This window comes from Phoca vitulina, unplaced genomic scaffold (genome assembly GCF_004348235.1).
Source record: "Phoca vitulina isolate PV1807 unplaced genomic scaffold, GSC_HSeal_1.0 scaffold3, whole genome shotgun sequence".
Taxonomy (NCBI): Eukaryota; Metazoa; Chordata; class Mammalia; order Carnivora; family Phocidae; genus Phoca; species Phoca vitulina.
In genome coordinates this window covers 34,799,737-34,817,784 of record NW_022589706.1, presented here as the reverse complement: position 1 = coordinate 34,817,784, position 18,048 = coordinate 34,799,737, and the positions used below count along the sequence as shown (strand labels likewise).

At 40.0% G+C, this 18,048-nt stretch overlaps 1 protein-coding gene across 1 annotated transcript in view; it reads left to right on the top strand.

Annotated features, from left to right (window-relative positions):
* Positions 1 to 16,805, top strand: part of CNGA1 (cyclic nucleotide gated channel subunit alpha 1) — a 32,503-nt gene extending 15,698 nt beyond the window's left edge. The window contains exons 2-9 of the mRNA XM_032397852.1: positions 3,895 to 4,015; positions 5,135 to 5,266; positions 6,589 to 6,651; positions 10,351 to 10,392; positions 10,482 to 10,592; positions 12,435 to 12,542; positions 13,322 to 13,428; positions 14,965 to 16,805. Of these exons, the coding sequence (XP_032253743.1) occupies positions 3,909 to 4,015; positions 5,135 to 5,266; positions 6,589 to 6,651; positions 10,351 to 10,392; positions 10,482 to 10,592; positions 12,435 to 12,542; positions 13,322 to 13,428; positions 14,965 to 16,379 (2,085 nt within the window). The 5' untranslated portion in view covers positions 3,895 to 3,908 and the 3' untranslated portion in view covers positions 16,380 to 16,805. The remainder of the gene's footprint in view (positions 1 to 3,894; positions 4,016 to 5,134; positions 5,267 to 6,588; positions 6,652 to 10,350; positions 10,393 to 10,481; positions 10,593 to 12,434; positions 12,543 to 13,321; positions 13,429 to 14,964) is intronic.
* Positions 16,806 to 18,048: the final 1,243 nt, after the last annotated feature.

Here is an 18,048-nt window from a genome sequence, read left to right as displayed (position 1 = left end):
GTAGGTTCTTTAGGATTGTCTAATACACTATCATGTCATCTGCAAATAAAGATAATTTTATTTCTTCACAATATGGATGACTTTTATTCTTTATTTTAAAATATTTTGGGGGCTTATTGCAAGAGAGCTAGGACAATGTTGAATACCTCTAAAATATCCTTGCCTTGTTCTTGACTTCAGGGGGAACATGTTCAGCCTTTCATTATTAAGTATGATGCTAGCTACAGGTTTATTGTACATGTTTTTTATTGGGTTGAGGAAGTTTCTTTCAATTCTTAATTTGCTAAGGTTTTGTATTATGAATAGGTGTTGAATTTTGTCAAGTACCTTTTCTTCATCTGTTGGAATTATCAGATGATTCTTCTCATCTTTTTTCTATTAATATAATGAATTTTATAGACTGTTTTTCAAATTAAAGTCTGTGTTTCTTAAGTTATGAAATTGACTTTTTGTTATAGTAGTTGTTTGCGGATTTTGTCCTCGGGAATTGATTCTAAAGGTTTCAGATTTGTAGATCTGCAATGTCAGAGAGGTAACAGCACCCTGCAAGCCTTTCCTGACCGTGATTTCCTCTCTCCCACTGCTCTACCCGGCATTACAGATGTGGCTGGGGTGGTGCACCAGGGGCCCCTCGCATAAAGTCCGATTTCTTTAAGTGTGATTCAGGAATGGTTTGAAACAGAATTACTTACGGTGCTTGATAAAATTGTAGATTCATGTGCCCAAAGTCGTACTTCATTCATACTCTGAGAGCAGGACCCTGATTATCGGCATTTTATCTTATTTATTTTTTAAAGATTTTACTTATTTATTTGACAGAGAGAGACACAGCGAGAGAGGGAACACAAGCAGGGGGAGTGAGAGAGGGAGAAGCAGGCTTCCTGTGGAGCATGGAGCCCGCTGTGGGGCTCGATCCCAGGACCCTGGGATCATGACCCGAGCTGAAGGCAGACGCTTAACGACTGAGCCACCCAGGCGCCCCTGATACCTGCGTTTTAAACAAGTTTCATAGGTATCATTCCTACTAAATTCAGAGAACCACGGACGCACAGTTAATTATGTTTGCATGTGTGGATTTGCGATGGAGGGTATGCAGCATATCTTTTCTGTTATTTGATACAAAAGAGATACTATTAATCTGACTGTATAGGTGTTAAAATTGAGGTTCAGTAAGGTTCAAAAAACTCACTTGAGTTCATTCAGCTAGTAAGTGGTAGAGTCAGGATTTGAACCCCTATTAGAGCCTGATGTCAAACAATAGAATGGACAGCTTCCTGGGCATTCATAGTTCATGTTCCAAATTAATTTTGCCTGAACTGTCCATAAGATTTTCCCAATCATTTTGCTGATCCTTGGGATCAAGCCCTGAGTCGGGGCCCTGCTCAGCGGGGAGTCTGCTTCCCCCTCTCCCTCTGCTCCGCAACCCCCCCAGCCCAGCTTGTGCTCTCTCTCTCAAATAAATAAATAAATAAATAAATAAAATCTTTATCAAAATCTCTATGGTTGACAGGCAAGTTTAGGATGATGACATTTCAAATCAGTAGGGAAAAGATGGACTATTGATTATTAAGTGCCATTTTAGAATACTGGCTAGCCATTTAGAAAATATAAAGTTAAATCTCTATATCACACCTTACACCAAAATAAGTTGGAGGTAGATTAAAATTTTTAATGTGAAAAAGGAAACCATAAAAGCATTTGGGAAAATATGTTGATAAATAATTATAAGGTCTGGAGTGGAATTTTGAGTATCTTTATTTTTCTATTTATATTTTCTCCTTTCTTTCCTAGAGAGAAATATGTGTCAATAGAGTGATATATATATTAAATATGATATATGTATTAAAAATGTAATTGTGCAATTAAAAACAAATGTTTTTTCCTATATAGAAGCCTTAGGCCAAGAAGTTATAGGATAAGGGAACGGATTCTTTTTTTCTTTAGGTACAACAAGGTCCAGGCTTGGTTTGTTCTGACATATTGGATATTTTATGTCCTTGTTTAACCTTTAACTCACATAAATTTTTCTATTTTGTGATGGATGAAACAAGCATATATTCTCCCTTTCCTTGTCATGAGGCATGAAGTCTCTCAGAGAGAGTGTTCACTGATGCCAATAGGAAGTCCACATGCTATAAATATAACCAGATTAGTCACATCCATTCTGATGCTGAAAAGGAGTCAATAAAATAATTTTCTTCCTAAAAAGTGCTGTTTCTTAGTCAAATTTAATTATATTTTAAAATATATATACATTTCATTAACATCACAAAAATTCTTGATTTATTTTTTGACTACCGGCTGCTAGTTATTTTCATCATTGTTTGAATACTAGAGTAAAATATAGAGCATCATTGACTGCTATCCTCACTTGAAGATTTAACTTTTTATGAAAAGCAAGTCATTCTTTAACGTATTTTACTATAAAGAATGAAGTGTCTTTTATGCATTTTTTCACATCCAATGATTGCTTCTCTCTCTCTTTTTTTTTGGTTTTTGCTTATTAATAACAAAGTCAAGTTTGTTGCCCAAATCCAGAAATCATGGTCGAAAAATAACAAAGGAAAAATCCCCAAGCCATATAATAAAAACCTGGAGGGTAGGCCAGGTGCGTGGTGTGTGTGTGTGTGTGTGTAGGTGTGTGTGGTGGTAATGGATAGATGACCAGCTGTCCAGGAAGGATAAGGTGGAGGTATGGGAGGTGTTGAAATTGGCCAGCACCTTGCAATCATACTGCCAGCACGTCGGCCCTTTTTGTGCCTTCACCAGCAGACCACCGCATGCACCTTCAGCACAAGAGCTGGTAAACAGTGGCACTGTTCTTGGAGCCCCTGACTAGACACTGAGTTTTCTTTTTTTCCTGCTGACACCTGACACTTTAAGGGAGTGAGGAACCTTGTTCGGAAGAGGGGAGGCTGGGATGCACACTCAGTGTCCATTTCGAGGGATTCCCCTGGACTTCAGGCGTTCCTCCATGCACATCTGGAGGAAACACCATCAGGGATGAATTCCCCAGAGGGCAGCGCTGTGACTGTCAAGCAAGCGGGGGTAGGAGAGGCGCCCTAGGCACAGCTGGGCCCCATGGGACAGCAGGGCTTCTGAGGCCAAGGGTCGCACACCGTTCTTGTCCACCAGGAACTTCTCCAAGTTCCCGGCGACGGGGCTGCAGCACACCCGAGACCAGGGGGTGAACGTGAGTCGGGCCCGAGCGCAGTCGCCTGGTCTCGGGGTCCGGGCAGAGCCTCACCGGGAAGGCGAGGAGCGGTGTGCGCACCTCTGCAAGAGCAAGAAGTTGGGCTCGGTCCCACGCGGGATCGGACATACCTGAGGGAATTCAGGATCTCTTGGTTCTTGGCATTCTCCTGACGCCTGAAATGGTAGCACGGGAAGCCGAGCATGATATGTATCAGAATAATTTAGGGGACTTGCTAAAAATGTGGATCAGTCGCAACCTTTTTCACTCCAAAGTTTGAATATCGCTCAAGAATCCAACCCCCTCCCCCGCCTTTTTTTGAATGCTTGTAGACATTCACAGCAGATTACATTCGTCTTGGTATTTTATTTTACTACTTTTTATTGTTACTTGTTTGATGTGTATGCACGGTCCCTATAGTTTTGTTTTATGCCTACATTGCCTGAATATTTTAAAGCTGGGATAAATCCGAAATTAAAAAAAAAAAAATTCTGCACCTCTGGTATATTCTTGAATTAAAAAAAAATACACAAAAAACTAGCTAGTGGTAATTAAGGGTTTAGGCCACATCTGTATTCTATTAAAGAATAATTCCCACATAAAATCATTATGACAGCCTTAGATGAATGGTAGAGTGAAACTTTTGGTTATATATATAAATATATAAAGTCTTTTTACTAATAAGCTTTTTTTCTCCCCAGATATTAAACTAACCATGAGGAAACATATTATCAATACATGGTACTCTTTTGTAAACGTTCCCAATGTGGTTGCTCCAGATATTGAAAAGGAAATAAGAAGGATGGAAAATGCAGCAGGCAGGTAAATCCATGCATTTTTTCCATGCATTTTTAATACCAGCCACCATTCTTAAATTTAACTAGGTTTAATTTCAGTTTAACTTTTAATTTGTGACCTTGATCTTTGTAATTTATTTAATTTCGTCAATTTATTTATACTTTGGAACAGCATAACTTGTCTCACAAATGAACATAGATATTATTGTGGTCATTATTTAGAAGCACTTATGCCATATAGTTCCTTAATCATTGGCAAGGCCTTTTCTTATGGGACATTTCAAATCTGCAGAGATAGCATTGCCATAGATGAATGTGAAAACAATACAAAGTGTGAAATGCTAAATGTTTTAAAAGTATAATTTAAAGTGGTTACCCTATATTATGCTAAGCGAAGTAAGTCAATCAGAGAAAGACAATTATCATATGATTTCACTCATACGTGGAATTTATGAAACAGAACAGGTGAACATAGGGGAAGGGAGGGAAAAATAAAATAAGACGAAATCAGAGAGGGAGGCAAATGATAAGAGACTCTTAACTATAGGAAACAAATTGAGGGTTGCTGGAGGAGAGGTGGGGGGAATGGGGTAACTGGGTGATGGGCATTAAGGAGGGTGCGTGATGTAATGAGCACTGGGTATTATATAAGACTGAGGAATCACTGACCTCTACCTCTGAAACTAATAATATATTGTATGTTAATTAATTGCTCTTAAATAAAATAAATAAAATGGTTACCTTATAAATGAATAGAACATGCATAAATGTGGTTGAATTTATTTTTTGAGGGAAGAAATGTTATTACAGGTTTGTTCATACAAATGTATACTGTGATCTAAAGCACAGATTCATACTTTCTATTTGATAAATATTAACATTAATCAATGAATCAAATAAAAGAAATATGGAAGACCTAGACAGTAGTTTCTTAATTACATGCATTTTATTGAATGTGCATATACCTTATCTAATTCCATGTATTCTGAAAATTCTCATTTCACTCTAATTAAAAAGGGTTATATGTTAGTTTGAGAGGGAAGGAGAGAAGATGAAGCAATGGTCCTCCTAATGAGAAATGTTATTCCTTCATAATGGTTTAAAACATTGATCTAATTCATCTCTGCCTCCTGTTGGACCATAGCTCCTTTTCTGATAATGATGAGGATGATGATGATGATGACAGTGTCTCCATGTTTGAAGAATCAGAGAATGAAAACTGCCATGCAGGGGATTCCTATAGAAATAACTCACACAGAGTGGGGCCATCACAGAGGTGAGCACTTCGATCTATTCCTCCAGATCTTTTTATTTTTATTTTTTTAAGATTTTATTTATTTGACAGAGAGAGACACAGTGAGAGAGGGAACACAAGCAGGGGGAGTGGGAGAGGGAGAAGCAGGCTTCCCGTGGAGCAGGGAGCCCGATGAGGGCTCGATCCCAGGATCCCAGGATCATGACCTGAGCCACCCAGGCGCCAGCCCTCCAGATCTTTTTAAACTAGTACTTAGATGAAAGAAAGGTATTCTACTCCTCCACCTAGTGGGCTTGGCAAATTCCTGCTACCCAGCCACTTCTCAGGATCTTGCGAGTAACTTGCTACTTACCCTTTTCCTCTCTTGGAAAACTGCCACAGCCTGATGATCATTCATGTCCACAGGGGCCTTAAGTCACAAACGCTCCTGCTGGTCATTTTCCCTGAGACCTGTCTCTGTCCCTTAAGAACCTCATGCCCCAGTCCTCTCTGACTTCCTCCTTCTTTCTGATCCTTCTTTCAGGGTCCTGAAGCAATTGTACTTGGGAGGGGTTGGCTGTGATCCTCTAAAATGCTGAATCCCATTTGACCCTACTCTCAGGGAAGTGGAGCACTAGTGTGTGTAGCTAGAGAAGAAAAGCTAAACGTCCTTAGTAGGAAATGAAGCTCTCCTGAAAACTTCCCACATGTGACTCGGAGGGTGTGGGAGGAATGTGGCGTTGGTGTGGATCAGGAGTTCTCGCCCTGTACAACATACTTACTTTTTCTTTGCTTTTTCTCCTTCCTTTTTTCCTCTCTCTTACTTCTTTTCCCACTGACCACCTTTAGTTTTCCCTCTGTTTTTACTTGTCTTTTATTTTCTTCCTATTTTCCCTGACAGTCTAAGTCTTAGATCTCTTGCTGGCAATTGGCGGCATCCAAGGTGGCTCACTTGAGGCCATGGAGGATGCTGATTTTTGGTGTTAACATTGATTAGTAAGTATGTACTAATCACTTTGGTTCACAGCACTGATGTTTAGCAACTCAAGCTTCATGGAGCTCTATACTTTCAAAAATGGTCTAGGGGCGCCTGGGTGGCTCGGTCGGTTAAGCACCTGCCTTCGGCTCAGGTCATGATCTCAGGGTCCTGGGATCGAGCCCGCATCGGGCTCCCTGCTTCTCCCTCCCCCGCTCCCCCTGCTTGTGTTCCCTCCCTCGCTGTGTCTCTCTCTGTCAAATGAATAACTAAATTTAAAAAAAATGTCTAGGCAGTAGTTAGTAACCGAAAATGATTTGTTCTTTAAGACTGTTTGCTTCCCATGGACGTTATACTGATGGCGACTCTGATGATTTTCATTTTCCAGGGAGCAGTACCCGCCCGGTGCCCTTGCACTTTTCAATGTTAACAACAGCAGCAATAAGGAGCAGTAAGTACATTTACAATAAAAAACCAAAGCTTTGCTTTTAAAGACCACCAGTAAAAAGGTAGGAATATATCTGAAGCTGCTAGAGAGGAGATCTTTATTAGGAAAACTATCTAATACAATAGCAATGGTATTCTGTTATTTTTGTCGTTGGTTTATTTACTTCTGAAAAATGTGGCTACCCATATTAGAAGCAGCATGTATGTATGTATGTATGTATGTGTATGTGTTTGAATGCATACAGAAAACCATTGTCTAGCGTGTAAATGCAAGTGCCCCTCCTTGTGGACAAAAATAAATGAAATATCAGTATCTATTCTAAGCCAATGTGTCTTAGGTCAAGTTCCTTATGAGACAATCTCTGAGAGGGAGGTTTGTGTGCAAAGGTTTATTGGGAGTGCTTTTAGGAATGATACCTAGGAGGGAGTTAGGGGAGCAGGACTGGGCAGAGGGAGAAGTTGGCCTTCAGAGGATAGAGTTGATATGAGGAGCTCTAGAGCAGGGGGGCCCCTTCAGAGTTGTGTCATAGTTAGGCAGTAGGACTGGGCCTTTGCACAGGCACAGTCTTGGATGAGGGGAGCCCCTAGGATGGGGGCACATAGCTTTGAACATGGTGCCCCCATGGTGGCTTCCTTAGGCCAACGCCAGCCAAAGGAGAGGAAGACTGTGAGCTGTCAGCAACCAATACTCTTGGCCGGTGGGGAATGAGTGCCAGAGTTCTGTGCATTACTGCATCCAGACAGCACATTTCTTGCACTGTTCAGGTCCGCTTTCTTCATATAGAAAATTCACCCTATGTAGGAATATACCTCCTCCAGGAGTCTTGATCTTTTTTCCTCGGGAATCTTATAGGAGGAAGGTTAATGGGATAAACCTAGGTCCCTGACAGCTGCAGCTGGTCTTGAGGCTTTAACTGAAATAGCTTACGCCCTCCTTTCCTACTCATTCTAGAATCCTGTCACCTCTGGTCAGCACTTCTGCTGGTCTAGATGATTTGCTTTATGGGATGAATGATACAGACTCTTGTCCCTAAAGGATTTGGGCCCCTGGTCACCATGCCCTTTTTGAGTTATAGCTGCTGTATTTGTCCATTGACCACTAAAACTGGGCTGGAGAACACCAAAGACACCAGAGCAGATCACCTATGTGCCAAATATACCGCCCCCCCCCCCATTGTATAACAGCAACACTATCTAGTTGTGATGAAAGAAGTCAGTTACTTTTGCCAGTATGGTGACTCCCTTTCTTGCCTATTGGTTTTTTGGCACGAGGGGCCCAAAGTGACTGGGGAGTAGTCATAGCTTAATGTTTAATGGGACCCTAACTGTGTTGCCTGGAAGACACGTGATCCATCTGGAAACCTCTAGATCCACAGACCATAAAATGAGATGAGAAGGACACATTCCCTATGTGAGTCACTCCTACTGAAACTCCTTCGTTCCCAGACCCATACATGGTCATTTCTTTTTCCACACAAAGTGGATGATGGTGCACTGCTTGAAGCTGTGCCACTGGTAAGATTAACTTTACCATAATCTTCTAGGGTCACCTCTAAGTAGGGCTATAGTGTAGACATGGCCCATTTTGACTTGCATCCTGATGTCAGGCTGACCCATTCATAGACCATGCTCCATCAACTGCTCCTGTAAGACCCCCACATATGGCCATGGTGGAGAGTTGAGGAATAGGTGCTGATACAACAGTGATAGATTACATGGGGGGAGGGTACCGTGCCACATGCTTGATCCCAGATATACCACTTTATCATGTGATGGATTGCTGTACAACTTTATAACTTGTTCACTCTGACAGAATCCAGCTCATGGTCAGTAGTCATTTTCTGTCCCATGGTTAGTTAATCCTCTTTCAAGGCCCTATTACATGATGCCATTGATATAGTGGATCAATGTGCCGAGGAATGTCCAGATGGTCCAGGTCCCTCTAGGCTGTGTCATGACATTGAGCAGGAGAGACAACATAGCCCTGGAAAAGACTATAAATGTGTGCTGCTTTCCATCTTATAACTATTTCTGATCCTCTTCCCTGACAGTGATAAAAAATCACACACTCACCATGACTGACCCAGAACATTAGGTATATGGTCTAGATTGCGTGAGTGCATCGTTTTTCACATTTGCCAAGGCAGCTGCAATTGAGGCTACTCTGTGGTTGATTTTGCAGTAGTCTACTGCCGGCCACTGGTATCCATGTGGTTTTCATAGGGACCAGACATTGAGTTAAATGGTGGTGGGGGGGAACCACCACCCCTGCACACATGAGGTCTTTAAGGATTACATTTTCTTTCCTGTCCAGGATGCAGTATTGTTTTCAGGCAGCAGGTGGGGGGCAGCTCGAGGGCTTCCACTTGGCCCTCCCCCATTATAGTCGCTCTTCCTCTATAAGCCAAGGCACTAGTAGGGATGAGGGTTCTACCAATGACCAAATATATATATATATATATATATATATATTCCACTTTTACACTGAGGAACTGGAGAAATGACCCCAGTGGTGGGTCTTGAGACCCAGTGGAAGCCCCAAAAGTCATATATTGTCAGTGATTTCATTCTTCAGTCAGTGATTTCATTTCTGAGAACTGGCTCAGGTTTAGAAACTCTTCGTGAGGTTGTGACTTTTTATTGGGTTAAGTTGCTCTCAATCTCCTGATTATCCATTCCTGATCTGTCTTGACTATATATGTTAAACAGTACCCTGACAAGCCTTTTATGTTCCGTTCCCCTTTGTACATGACAACCTTAGGTTCCAAGCCCCACCTCCTTATCCATTCTGTTTCCCATTTCTCCTCAGTAGCAGCATTCCGCTTCTGCTAGGCTATTCATATACAGACTAAATTCATTTGTACATTGGCACCTGAAAATTTTCTTCCCATTAACATCCTCACGCTTCTTCTCAACTTCTCCAACTCTTACCTATACTTTGAGGCCTAGACCTATCTCCCGCCCTTTACCAACCTCTCTGACTACGCTCCTGGTAGTCAGATGCCTGTTCATTCATGTCTGAATAGTAAACTTTCCCAAGACATTTGAGCCAACAATGGCAGCCTATTTTGACCTTAGGTCCGCCTAATTCCAGAATCCATTCTTCAGCTGATAGAGAGCCAGCTGTACAAAGAGGCCTCTAATCACATAATCTCCACTCCAGAGGAAATAGCATATAGAAAAAGGTGATCTCAAATCCAGTAAATGATTCTAAGAATTAGGATTCCACTGTGTGGAGCTTTTTGACTACTCATAAAAAATTGCTGCATTCAGGATTACCCCCCTAAAGAAAATTGATCGCATTTTCTTGAAATTCTCAAAGCTCTTAATAATAGTTAAGTGATATCAAGAAGCTTAAATTTTAAATAATAATTTTTTTGGACATGGAGACTTTGAAATTATACCCTTGGGGGCTGTTGTTTCCTAAATTTCCCTTGTTGGGTTTATGCCTTTATCGACCTCCATTTCCTTCAATTTTCCACACGCTCTAACCCAGGAATTTTTGCTTGTTTGTTTTATCATCTGGGTGCATGTCCATTTTTGTAGAACTCTCCATTAGAAGACCAGATTTGTGGTCCCTGAGCATGGGGGCAGGTCTCTGAACGCAAGGCCCAGAATTCTTGCTCGAGAGTGAAGAAAGTAAGTAAGAATGGAAGTCAGAATGTAATTTGATTATGTGACTTAGATATTATTTCTTCTTTAGAGAACCAAAAGAAAAAAAGAAAAAGAAAAAAGAAAAGAAGAGGTAAGTTTGACTTCGGCATGAGTGATTCCAGATTTTTTGGCCCATAACATTTTCATATCTTGTTAGTAACTACATCTCTCACTTTTCAGCAAATCAGGTGATAAAAATGAAAATAAAAAGGACTCAGAGAAGAAAAAGAAGAAGGAAAAGGAAAAAGAGAAGAAAAAGAAAGAGGAGAAAGGCAAAGATAAGAAAGAAGAGTAAGTGGCATTGAAATTAGAAACGAATTTATAATGGATTTTGGATGCAGGGTTATTTCCTGAAAGTTTATAGTTATGGAACCCTGTGTAAAAGACGAAATACATTATTATAAAATGTGAATCAAATTTTTTTTCTAATTTCCTTAAAATGAGCAGGGGTAGCTTTATTCTTAGTTTTCTCATCAAGAATTTTCAGTGTTATGGTTAATTATCTTCCTCGAGCTCTGGTTAAGATAAATTTACCATTGGGAGATATTTGGGTTTCAAGAAAATTGGGTTTCTAGGGTCTTAACATTAATCTTTTTAAGTTGAAATAAATATTTAATACTTTTATTAACATCTCTGAGTTATAAATACTGTATGGCAAATACTCCAAAAGTAAGCAAATTTCCTTGCAAAACCCATGCTTCGTTTTGAGAGCAGTACAAATGCTTATCAAAATACCAGCCATTTGAAAGATCCTTTTGTTTTAAAGATTTTATTTATTTATTTGACACAGAGAGAGAAACAGCATACGCAGGGGGAGCAGCAGAGGGAGAGGGAGAAGCAGGCTCTCCGCTCAGCAGGGAGCCCGAAGCAGGGCTCAATCCCAGGACCCTGAGATCATGACCTGAGCTGAAGGCAGAGGCTTAACCGACTGAGCCACCCAGGTGCCCCTGAAAGATCCTTTTTAAACAAACATTTAAGGGTTAGAATTTCACGAGGGTAAGGCTGAGTGATATTTTCAAAGCTATCATTTTACTAAAGGGAAAATTGTTTTCTAAACGTAAAGAAAACTCGTTACCAGATAGTATTCACTTATTTGTGCCTGCTGGAAAGCTGTTGAGGTTTTTACAAAGGAAAAAATCCTTAATAATATGGGCTTGGGGCGCCTGGCTGGCTCAGTCAGTAAAACATGTGATTTTTGATCTTGGGGTTGTAAGTTCAAGCTCTATGTTGGGTGTAGAGATTACTTAAAAATAAATCTTAAAAAAACCCTAAAAAACCCCACCACCACCACCACCAACACCACCACCACCACCACCACCAACAACAAAAAACCCCAAAAAACCTAATGTAGGTTGATACTAGAAAATTTTAAAAATTTTCCATTTGACCGTATATTTCCTTCCTTCCTCCCTCCCTCCTTTCCTTTCCTTCCTCACTCCCTCCCTCCTTTCCTTCCTTCCTTCCTTCCTTCTTCCCTCCCTCCCTCCCTCCCTTCCTCCCTCCCTCCCTCCCCCCTCCCTCTCCCCTCCCTCCCCCCTCCCTCCCCCCTTCCTTACTTCCTCCCTTCCTCCCTTCCTTCCTTCCTTGCCTCTGCCCTCTGTTGCCTCTTCATCCTTCATAGATGCTTATGAACAAGGATTTTTTATTAGATTGTGTTATATTCTTCTTTCCATACAGGTGAGAATGAAGCCATGAGTTCCCTCTCACAGCATAGTTCCTGATTGTTCTGTTACCTGGTAGGGGAGGGGCAACACCCCATTCTCTCACCCCATAACCTACCAAAGAGGTCAATGGACTATTCCAGAGTTTAGCATGATCTGTGCCACTATTCTTTTTCAGTGGCTGGATTGGTAGAAATGTCCACAACATCACAATAAAACAAGGGCTTTAAAAAAAAGTCTAACGTAAGGTTTAATGTAAGACTAGTACTTTAACTATCTATCCAGTCCTCACTAAGCAATTCCTTATGTCTACCACACTCATGCCAAGCTAGTTTTCTCCTTGTAGAGTGAGTTTCTCCAGCTTACTTCTGTTTCATTAATTGTGGGTGATGGACAGAATCGTATTTGATATGTGAAATAAAAATGTCCTTGTTCCTTGGTAACCTCCCACTTTATTTCTAATTGCTTCTAGGGAGAAGAAAGAAGTCAAGATTATTGATCCCTCGGGAAACACGTATTACAACTGGCTCTTTTGCATCACTTTACCTGTTATGTACAACTGGACTATGATTATTGCAAGGTATCTATATATTTTTGGGGATCTTGACCTGCTTCTAGTTTCTAAGTTACCTGACTTAACAGTTTGGTCAAGGGCTCTTCGGGACATACCTCTTTTCTCCACCACAGGTTGTAAAGAGGTTACATTATTTTCAATGTGTTTTCCTAAATCAGGAGTAGGTGCTTTGGTTCCCAATATACTTAGAAATCTAGTACTGGGATGGGGAGTAGGGGGATATTTTTAAACTTTTGATTGCTGAACTATTTAATTAGAATTTTGGGAGAAACTTTGTTATTTTATTTTTTTATTTTTTGGACTCTAAGAAAAAAATGTTGCCAAGAGTGGAGAAAGATCAAAGATCTAGGTTGTTTTAGAGCAAGATGTGTTTCCCAAGCGATTTCTATGGTTCTCTGTCTTTTAGACAGTAAACATCTCAGCCATGCAGAACCAAGCACAATTCCTTGAAGCATTTTGGGTGCAGATAGTCAATGAGAACTTGGTTATCCATGTGTATAACCCAATGTATTTTGACATTAGCTTGAGGCCATTTATTTTTATTTGATGTCTTCACAATGTGAACTAGTATAATGGAAAGAATGTTGGAATTCAGAAGCAGGAGAAAACTAAATCCAACCACTTAGATTCAGAAAAGCCATGGTTGATTAAATGGACTCTATGGACTAAGGACCCTCTTAGTCTTAGTTCATTAGATCTCTTATCATGATAAAAATTATGCAGAGAGGACATTTACTTAAACTCGCCCCCATTTCATTTTAATTACACAAGTTTTTCTTTTACAGAGCATGTTTTGATGAACTTCAGTCTGATTACCTAGAATGTTGGCTCATTTTTGATTACCTCTCAGACATAATCTATCTTCTTGATATGTTTGTACGAATAAGGACAGGTAAATATGTTCAGCTTTGGATATTTTGTAATTTTGTGCTTTTATCTCTATAGTATAACTTGAAATTTTGTAATTCAAGTATTCTTCAAAGTAAACTCACAAAAATCTATTTTAGAGGAAAAGGCACTGTTGAGAGCAAGAGTACCATATGCCTACCCACAAGCTTAGGTCATTACAACCGATTCACTTTATTAGGCAACCTTTGAATGTGGATTGGTAGCTTTCTCCCATTAACTTGTCCATTGGGTTAGTGCCATGTGAGAGGAGTAAAGAGAACAGAAATATTCTGCCAGCTCTGTGATGAAAGGGTAATTGCTACCTAACAGAGAGATACCATGAAGAGGCATGGGGGGATATCACTGTGTCCGGCAGAGCTGTGCTAGAAATTTTGTAAGAGTACACAAATCCTTAATCCAACTTTGTGGTCATGGTGAGGCATTGTTGACCAGGGGGCAGGATCTGATAGCTTCCCCTTACGTATTCTTGGTAAGTAGATAAGCTTATTGTTTCTACACTGCGCTCTGTGTGCAAAGGTAACCGCTGTACAGAGAATAGCATTAAAGAATCATTATGTAAAATAGGGACATGCTCTATATATCTGTGTGCTGGGGCAATGCTCCCATTGTTGTGTCCTACTCACAGCTCTGGTAGCTGGTATAGGTAGAGGAACAAATTCTTTCCCCAGTGAAATGTATCAGAATGCTGAAATTCAAGGCCCACTGTGGCAACGTAGGAGAAGGGAAGATCCCAGATGACTAAGGAAGTCTGGGGGACAAAAAGGAGAGAGAAAACGAACTTCTGAAGGACATTTATTCTTCACATTGAAGGGACAAGGCAAGAATACACATAATAGGCAGTAAGGCAGGTACCCAAACTTCAAGGGTGGGGCTGGGGTTCTGACAAGAGAGTGGCGTGAGGCGTTAGGTACAGTGTCAGGGTGTTTAGAGAGATTTCCAAGAACACTGTTCATAAAAGGAATGGCTTTACCTGGGTAGAGAACTGGATCTAGAGAGATTTGTATATATACAATGTATGAGTACATTGCATATAAGCTCTCACTTTTTGCACTTACAAAATTTTATTTTTTATTTCTTCAAGAGATTATTTCCCATAGCCATATGTTGATCAGTACTCATATCTTATTATATTGTTAAAAGCATGTTTATTGGAAATGAACTATTTTTTAAAAATATTTATTTATTTATTTATTTTAGAGTGAGAGAGAGAACAAGTGAGGGAAGGGGCAGAGGGAGAGAATCTTCAAGCAGACTCCCCACTGAGCGCAGAGCCCGATGCGGGACTCAGTGAGGGGCTCAATCTCATGCCCCATGAGATCATGACCCATGAGATCATGACCTGGGCCGAAACCAAGAGTCGGATGCTTAGCTGACTGAGCCACCCAGGCGCCCCTATTGGAAGTGAACTCTTGTTCTGAACTCAGTGAAGGTCATTTAGGGTTACTTTAGAAAAATTCATAATGGCATAAAAATGAAAAAACATTAAATTGTGTGTTTTTTTTTTTTTTTTCTATTTTAGGTTACTTAGAACAAGGACTGCTGGTGAAGGAAGAAACTAAACTCATAGAGAAATACAAATCAGACTTGCAATTTAAACTTGATTTTCTATCAGTGATACCCACTGATCTACTGTATTTTAAGCTGGGGTGGAACTATCCAGAAATTAGATTAAACAGACTGTTAAGGATCTCTCGAATGTTTGAGTTCTTCCAGAGAACAGAAACAAGAACAAACTACCCAAACATCTTCAGGATTTCTAACCTTGTTATGTATATTGTCATCATTATCCACTGGAATGCATGTGTGTACTTCTCTATTTCCAAAGCTGTTGGATTTGGAAATGATACATGGGTGTATCCTGATGTTAATGATCCTGAATTTGGCCGTTTGGCTAGAAAATACGTATACAGCCTTTACTGGTCTACACTGACTTTGACCACAATTGGTGAAACACCACCTCCTGTGAGGGATTCTGAATATGTCTTTGTGGTGGTTGATTTCTTAATTGGAGTGTTAATTTTTGCTACCATCGTTGGTAACATAGGTTCTATGATTTCCAACATGAATGCTGCCAGAGCTGAATTTCAAGCAAGAATCGATGCGATCAAGCAATATATGCGTTTTCGAAATGTAAGCAAAGATATGGAAAAGAGAGTTATCAAATGGTTTGACTATCTGTGGACCAACAAAAAAACAGTTGATGAGAAAGAAGTCCTGAAGTATCTCCCTGATAAGCTGAGAGCAGAGATTGCCATCAACGTTCACTTAGACACTTTAAAAAAAGTGCGTATTTTTGCGGACTGTGAAGCTGGTCTTTTGGTGGAGTTGGTCTTGAAATTGCAACCCCAAGTCTACAGTCCTGGAGATTACATTTGCAAGAAAGGGGATATCGGACGAGAGATGTACATCATCAAGGAAGGCAAACTCGCCGTGGTGGCAGATGACGGAATCACTCAGTTTGTGGTCTTGAGTGATGGCAGCTACTTTGGTGAGATCAGTATCCTTAACATTAAAGGTAGCAAAGCTGGCAATCGAAGAACAGCCAATATTAAAAGTATTGGCTACTCAGATCTGTTCTGTCTCTCCAAAGATGACCTCATGGAAGCTCTCACTGAGTATCCAGATGCCAAAACTATGCTAGAAGAGAAGGGAAAGCAAATCTTGATGAAAGATGGTCTACTGGATTTAAATATTGCAAATGCTGGAGGTGATCCTAAAGATCTTGAAGAGAAGGTCACCCGAATGGAGGGGTCAGTAGACCTCTTGCAAACAAGGTTTGCTCGGATCCTGGCTGAGTATGAGTCAATGCAGCAGAAACTGAAGCAAAGACTAACCAAAGTTGAGAGATTTCTGAAACCACTTATTGACACAGAATTTTCAGATCTTGAAGGATCTGGAGTTGAAAGTGGGCTCCTGGACTCCACACAGGACTGAAAAGCTGGTCATTAAGGAGGACATGCCTCATGATCCTTTTGGTGATGTGATTAAGCAACTCTAAATTGGAAGAAGAGGAAGATTCAGCTGGGGGAATTTTTCCATAAGGAGAGTGTGCTTGGGTGTAGGGCACAAGGCCCACACACTCACTTGTGAGGTACTGTGATTAAAGGATCATCGTCCTTAGGATTTTTCAGAATGGATAATGTGCAAAGATATAGAATGATTAACTTGTCAGTATCTATATCTTCTGATTTTTTCATATATGCTCCTTTTATGTAATACTCTTTATAAAAGTGAACAAGTATCCCTCACTTTCAGGCATTTTACATTGTGGAGGAGCAACTGGGAATTACCATGTACATCATGTTCAGGATACCATTTTAAAAAGAATTAGAATGCAATAAAGTAAAGTAAGTCCTAAAACTATAGTGAATATTATTTATTTGATAATTTAGTAGGGAGTTTAAGGTCTTTTAGACCTTTTCAGGCTCTTTTAGGGTCATTTTAAGGACATTAATCATTGTAGTCTAGGACTTAGGAAGGGTGGTGAAGAGAAACTTCTCACAATGAAAGTGTGACAAATCAGACTTCACATATCTATGCTTATATATAAATATGTAACATTAAAAATCATAAAATGTAGGAATCTTTTATAGTGAATTTTTTCTTTCAAGATTTTATTTAAATTCAAGTTAGTGAACATATAGTGTAGTATTAGTTTCAGGGGTAGAATTTAGTGATTCATCACTTGCATGTAACACTCAGTGCTCATTACAAGTACCCTCCTTAATGCCCATCACTATTTATCCCATCCCCCCACCCACCTCCCCTCCAGCAACCCTCAATTTGTACTTTTATAATAAAATTTTCAAATTCTCTGATTATTAAGGCCTGATAGCAATGGCTACTATCTTCCTTATCTGACTGGCCAGCAATAAGAAAAGATATAAAAATAATTCCATTGCTGGACGATTAACAAAGGAAATTATTGTAATGTCTGGAAAGGAGATGTGTAAGTTCTATGGACCAGCGTGGGCATCATCAGGCAACTTCTTAGAAATTCAGAATCTCAGGCCCTACCCCACGACTACTGGATTAGAATCTGCTTTTTAGCAAGACCCCTGGGTGATTCACACCCACATTAAAGCTTGAGAAACACCTAACTAGAGAACCAGGAAGGAGTTAATGGGATTGTTCTAGAAATTTCAGAAAAGGGAACTGTATGACAAGTGTGTGGTTGTGGAAGACATTGCTAATCAATCATACAGCTTTCTACTACTTAACCCAGATGTGGTTAAAAAAAATTCTTAACAGAGATCACTGGAATTGATATAAAATTTCTATCTCTGCCTATAATAATATGACTTAACATGACATCTTGTTAATTTGACATTTCAGATATTTCTATGGACCTTGATCAGTGTATGTCTGTGGTAGAGTATATTCTGTTCTACCAATAGAATATTCATGGAACTGTACATGGTGTTTGCAGTCTCGTGTTGGCATTTTACATTTTATCTCTTCAATATCAGCTAGCAGGTATTTCTCCACTACAGAGGAAATGACTAGTTCTGGAGTGAGTGGGTTGTCATTAATATATAACATGGTTTCTGCCCGAGACAACTGCTCTTTTAACTCTCTTTTTCTTCTTCTTCTTCCTTCTCCC